Genomic DNA, 6,553 nt, shown 5'->3' on the forward strand with positions numbered 1-6,553 from the left:
GGGACACAACTTAAAACTGCGACTATAGACCGGCGTGATCTTAACTAGATTGGCCGTGCAAGTAGTTTTCAGTTTCAGTTGCAGAAAATATCTGCTTTGGATTCTAGACATTGTATTAATTTCTCACATTTCAAATCAAACCTTTTAATCGTATTTACTTCTCACATCTCAAATCAAACTTTTTCATCGTGTTAATCATTATTGCATACAATTATTTAATGAAATTCAATGTTGCTCTTCATGCAATATTGATCATTTGGCCATCAACCGTTTTACACTCGGAATCACTAGGACCAAAGAGCACCCTATCGTAAGTACCAGTCCATAAATAAACAAGGATACCCTAATTGCTAATTGGCCAAGAAACATGGAAAGCCTGGATAAAATGGTCCCAGAGCTCAAAACAATAAGAGCAGTGCAATGATGAATTCTATGCAGTCACCACTTCTACTTTATAAAGAGCACACTCTTCTGTATCTACATTTATTCCTGTATGGCGCAATATGGCTCTGGCTCCTCTTGTAGGCAAAGTGTTAAGGCATACAGTACCTGTGTTAAGTAACACGTTTATCTTGTTAAACAAGTCTTTTGTATTTTAGGAAATTGGTTTATGTTAGGAAAGTGTCTATGTTTAGAGTTTGATCTTAGTTAGGAAAATGCCTTGAGTGGCAGTCAAGTTTGTAAACAATATAAATAGGCTGTTGAGCCATGAATGTTAATACACCCAATTATTATCAATGTAGTCTTTTATGCTTCCGCGTTTGTGCTCTCCTCTCTCTTGTTCGTTCTTTAACTTGGTATCAGAGCAAGTTTCGATCCTCACCTTCTTTAGCTTTCTCTACTTTTCTTTCATACTCAGAAAACCTAAACTTCTCATTCATCTACCCTCGTTAAATTAATTGATTGTTTCCAACCTTTCTTCTTTTTCCGATCCTGATACCTTTCTTTATTGTTTTCGCTGTCCGTCAATCCATATTCCTTCACCATTTTTTCCCACGAATTCTTTCATTATTGATTAATTCCTTCCACAACTTTTTCTTCCCCACCCGCTCTACACCAATCTTTATTCTCTATCTTTTTTTAATTCTTTCTCAAAAAAAAAAAAAAAAATTCTCCCTGGTGCTTAATAAACATCACATCACCCCTTACCACTTTCTTTGGTCTAACTCTTCTCTTTTCTTTTACTGTTAAACAGTAAACTTTCTCAACATCTCGCGGATCCCACTCTTTATATGATGCACATATTTCACTCTATTTGTCTTATTCTAATCATTCCATCCGACTGCTTCTTTCCTCGAAACCACTGTTCTTCTCTTATTCATCCTTTAATTAATTAATTAATTCCATCACCTACCCTCACTTCATCATCACCAAACCTAACAAATTCTTAGAAATCTCAGTCTATCTTCTTCTCTCAACAAATCACCTCTCTCGGCTTATCCAATCACTCTTGAGTCCTGTCTCTCTAAATTCTTAACTTTTTCTGTCTTATTAAATCTACCAAACCCTTTATTGCCCACGTCTACATACACCACCGAAGATTAATAAAAGAACACTTCTTCTAAACCTCTTATATTCTTCTCTATACCTAAACTATATCAAATCTTCTCTATACCTAAACTTCTTGATGTCCGTTTTACTCTCTATGGCGTGCTCAGTTTCTCACGTATCTCCAAAGTTATGAACTCGATAGTTTTGTTACCCGCGACAATTCATGTCCATCTCCAACTCTTCCCAACAGTGAAGACCCAAATCCAGCGTACGCTCCTTGGATGAAACAAGACCGGTTTTCTTTCTTAAGGTTCAAGCTAACGGTTCAAGATCACCCGTTACGCTTGCGGGAGGGTGGTAAGGCATACAGTACGTGTGTTAAGTAACACACGTTTATCTTGTTAAACAAGTCTTTTGTATTTTAGGAAATTGGTTTATGTTAGGAAAGTGTCTATGTTTAGAGTTTGATCTTAGTTAGGAAAGTTCCTTGAGTGGCAGTCAAGTTTGTGAACAATATAAATAGGCTGATGATCCATGAATGTTAATACACCCAATTATTATCAATGTAGTCTTTTATGCTTCCGTGTTTGTGCTCTCCTCTCTCTTGTTCGTTCTTTAACTCAAAGAGTTACTGAACATAACCTCCCAGACCATAAAAACTTACCTTATTTAGTCCTCCTGTAGGTAAAGTGCTACGTACTAAGTTGTTAATAGTAGAAACTTTTTCCCGTATTCTGAACTGAAGCACCATTACTATCAAACAGTCAATAAGATCCAGAAAGATGGCATCTAATTACATTAATTACTGTCCAACTTATAACATCTAATATATTAGATGTGATTAATTAGCGAAGCTAATCAATTATTTCTTATGTTTTCATTCTAAAATGAAAAAGTGATAATATTTTTTTTCTAGAAACGGATATAATATATATATTTATAAGAGCTAATAGAAGTAAACGGCAAGGGATTTTGGATTCAGTTCTTACCTTACGGGGATATTTCGACCCAAATTAGAATTTAAGGAGAAAAGTTGTTTTTATGGACAAAGTCATATCGATCAAATCACTGATATGTTTAGGGCTGCAAAATCAGACATCCGAAATGAACTTTAACAGTACAAGAGAGCCTAGGGGCCTAAGGACCTAAAACTTAAGATTGTGATGACTATATATAGACCGACGTGACATTAGTTTGATTGATTGACTCGAAAAGGGTACGTAAGAAAAGAGATATGAGGGGATACTTAAGTTTGAGATGGAGGTGTGGGCGTAATGCTTTATGCAGTCACCTTTGACCCGTGATCTGTACTTGCGTTGGACTAGCGTTGTTGCGAACATTAGACTTGGTAGAGATGGAATTGTTGATCACGCAGTAAAATTTGGTAGTGACTTAGGCGTTGTTTGTTTTTTCCGGACTAACCCGACTTGTTTGGATCTGACTCGTCAAGATCTGACTGAAATTATCTGGATCTAATTCAATGTGTTTGTCTTTTGAATCACTGGTTTGTTCCCATAAATATAGAGTATTATCTTACTCAAATGTGTTTGTGTCAGAAATTAGGTCTGACTCAGATCACGAGTCAGATCTAACTCAAAAAAAGAAAAAACAATCTGATATTCAATTCAGGTCAGAAACCGAATTAAATCCAGACCCCGAGTTAGCAAACAACAAACATGCTCGGATGCATGCAATTTTAAGTCATTGGGACTCTCGGTTAAAAAGATATCAGCCACAAAAAACTTGCAAGATTGTGTTGGGGTGCAGTAAATTGGTTTTGGCATTAATTGCAGTAATATTAGCTATATCTTACAGATATTTTGGGTTCAAACCTTTCCCTTAGGTTTTGTAGGGTAATCATAGTTTCTGTCATAGACTCATAGGATATGGAGTAGATTTTTGTAACTCATAGGATATGGAGTAGATTTTTGTAGTTTTGATACTGCTAGATTTTGAGTAATGGAGGTAAGACTAAGAGGAGTAATGCGGAGAATTTTTGTGGATGGGATTAGAGTAGTAAATATTGATCATTGTGTTTATGTTGGTGTTGAATTTAGAGGTCGGCTGTGTGTTGCAGACTTCACTTGCAGTATTTAATGAGATCCAAAACTAGAAAACTATTTGGCAGCCATTCTGCTATTCATGCATTAATCATTTTGCCATCAAGCGGTTTCATTACTCAGAGAATCACTATGGAGAATGGACCACAGATATGGGTTATATATGGCAACATCCTATTGTACACTTATAGGAAGACCCTTCATTCTAGTTTCGAGAAATAGGGATATGATCGAGCTTAAGAAAAACAAGCACATCAAGTTCCAAGCATGGAGATGATCGTAATTATAATTATTGTATGTTCCAAATGCATGTTTTTACCAAAACCAGATGATTAAAAAAATGACAATCCCCATTTTTAAGCTACTTAGTGGGAGTTGTTGGATGTGTTGCCATTTTTGATACCTCGAAACCTGGTTTTCTTCTACATGTTCTCTGGTCTTGCTTTTCTTTAACCATTTTTAGTCCTTCAATGCAACACTAATTAGAAGCAAATCAGAGTGAAACAAAATGTATGATTTTTGTTCTCCGGCCACCAGAGATGAATATCTAAAAGTCGATTATGATTTTTGTTTTATGATTTTATGCATTATACAACCTGCAAAATCTTTATCAAAACGAAAATTCTCTCGCTTGCATGCATGGAATTTCTGCATAAGTGTGTACCAAATTAGGTTTTCGAGTCTTTTTCAGTACTTATGAAGCCTTGAGTGTTACCACAATAAATAAACACCCGAAATTGGTTTGGTTTTTGTTTGTTTGGGGGTTAATGTGGTGACCCACGAGGCCTAAAATAATCCATCACGTGGCACTGTAGGTATGGATGTTCTCAGTGACAAAGAAAATGACCCATCGAAGTTACTCTGGGAGGGACAGTTTGGTAGTAGTGAAGTGAATTTGATTGAGCAAACAAGGTCAAAGTCCAAAGGAAGAAGTAACCACTATCATTCATCACTTAGGTAGAAGAATCAGAATTATAAAAAAGAAAAAAAAAAAGAAAATTAAAATTTCTTGGGCAACACCCATAAACTTAAGTAAATTACTTTAGTGTTTGTAAGCTCTTGAGCCAAGGTGATGAGACCCTATTGTTTAAAGTTTTAGGGCATGGGAGACATGGAAACACCACCCACGTTCTCCTCGTATCTTACTCTCCTCCTCTTATGTGTATGTGTGTTTTATCTCTATATAACTCATCATAGAGGAATAAATATATACCCCCCTCCCCTTCTTCTCTTGTGATACTCCATAAATACTACTTCGTTTCCACAACCTAATCCTCTTCTCTTCCCCTCTTTTCTCACTGTCCCAGTACTAGCTTTTGCTCCTCTCTATTAATACTCTCCTGAGCTTGGGCAGTGGCCTTCCACTCCCCGGAGGAACTAGTATCATCAGTATCATGGTGGGTTTACGTTTTGTTTTAATTACGTACCAAAATTTAGAATTTCTGTTATTGGTTTTGGTTTGAAGATTTTTTTTTCTTTTCTTTTTAATGGTTGTTCCCTTGATTATTTACAGGGAATTCAGAAACCTGCATGGCTGGAAGCACTATACACACAGAAGTTCTTTGCAGGATGTCCAGCACATGAAACAGCAAAGAAAAATGAGAAGAATGTATTCTGTTTGGATTGTTGTACTAGTATTTGTCCGCATTGTTTACCTGCTCATCGTTATCATCGGCTCGTTCAGATTCGGCGATATGTTTATCACGACGTTGTTAGACTGGAAGACCTTGAGAAACTTATTGATTGCTCTAGTGTTCAGGTTGGTAATTTTAGATAATATGCATGTTTTTTTTCCCTTTTTTGATTAATTAAGGTGTATGTATCTCAATTACATTAGGCATATTACTGACATGTCTTTTCTTTGCTTTTTTTTGGTTATGTGTAGTCTTATACCATTAACAGTTCAAAGGTGGTGTTCATTAAGAAGAGACCTCAAAGTAGACAGTTTAAAGGCTCTGGAAACTTTTGCACTTCATGTGATAGAAGCTTACAAGAACCTTATGTTCATTGTTCTCTGGGTTGCAAGGTAAAAAAAAATATCCAGCAAACTCCAAGGATATGTCTGTTTTCCAATTTTGATCGTTTAGCATTTTATGATATCAATTCCCTATAATAGCGAATAATGAGGTACATACGCATGAGTTTAGCTTGAAAATTAGAAATAATATTTAAGAGGTTCAAACTTGTCTACATTTTTAACGGATCAATTTTCTTTTAATACGCAATAAACTGAAAATATATCCAAATTTAATCCATTTTAAATTTTAAATTTCTCTCATTAATGATCATTTTAGAGTATTCGACTAGTTAAATATACGGTTATGTGACTCAGTTGATGTGATAATTAACAAGGTGGATTATCTACTGAAGCATAAGAAGAGTTTATCTCCATACTTGAGGGTTTGCCATACATTACAACTTAGTCCAGACTTTCTCATCCCACAAGATAACGGTGACTGCTACGACGAAGAGGACGAAATGACAAATTCGACAATTGTAGATTACGACGAGCCGGTGAGTTCGTCGTCGGGTTCGGAGAACATGAGTATGATGATATGTACCGAATTTGTTAGGAAGAAAAGAAGTGGCTATATAGTATGTGGAAGATCAGCTAATAACATTAGTAGTAGTGATTCAAGTAGTGAAGATATGGCAACAAGTATGAGTAGAAGAAAAGGAATCCCTCAGAGATCTCCTCTATGTTAGCAACAACAACATGAACATTTTTACCATATGTTTTTCTTTTACTGTTCTAAATTAAATTAATTAACTTCTAATTAATACCTTAAAAAATCTCACTACCCCTCCTCTCTTCTCTCTATTTCTTTGGTTTTTGTTTTAATTAATTAATTAAATAATTAATTAATCACCCCATCTCGTGGATTTTTTTGTCTTAATGGCATCACGTGATTCCCAATTCCAAGTTATTGTTTGTGGGTGGTACATTTTTCGGAGTCATTTTTTTTCTTGATATGCTGAAAAAATAGATTAGTTAAAGTCAT

General features: G+C 35.5%; 1 protein-coding gene across 1 annotated transcript; it reads left to right on the top strand.

Moving 5' to 3' along the window:
- Positions 1-4,779: 4,779 nt before the first annotated feature.
- Positions 4,780-6,350, top strand: LOC113361168. The gene is made up of 4 exons (XM_026604503.1): positions 4,780-4,948; positions 5,065-5,310; positions 5,437-5,577; positions 5,904-6,350. The coding sequence occupies exons 1-4, from the start codon at positions 4,946-4,948 to the stop codon at positions 6,255-6,257; spliced, it is 744 nt and encodes a 247-aa protein (XP_026460288.1). The 5' UTR covers positions 4,780-4,945; the 3' UTR covers positions 6,258-6,350.
- Positions 6,351-6,553: the final 203 nt, after the last annotated feature.

This window comes from Papaver somniferum, chromosome 3 (assembly GCF_003573695.1).
Source record: "Papaver somniferum cultivar HN1 chromosome 3, ASM357369v1, whole genome shotgun sequence".
NCBI lineage: Eukaryota > Viridiplantae > Streptophyta > Magnoliopsida > Ranunculales > Papaveraceae > Papaver > Papaver somniferum.

What these genes read in the sequence shown, in the direction of transcription:
- LOC113361168 (XM_026604503.1), top strand. An exon ending in TTGATTGCTCTAGTGTTCAG is followed by an intron (nt 5,311 to 5,436) that starts GTTGGTAATTTT and finishes GGTTATGTGTAG; the next exon opens with TCTTATACCATTAACAGTTC. An exon ending in ATTGTTCTCTGGGTTGCAAG is followed by an intron (nt 5,578 to 5,903) that starts GTAAAAAAAAAT and finishes ATAATTAACAAG; the next exon opens with GTGGATTATCTACTGAAGCA.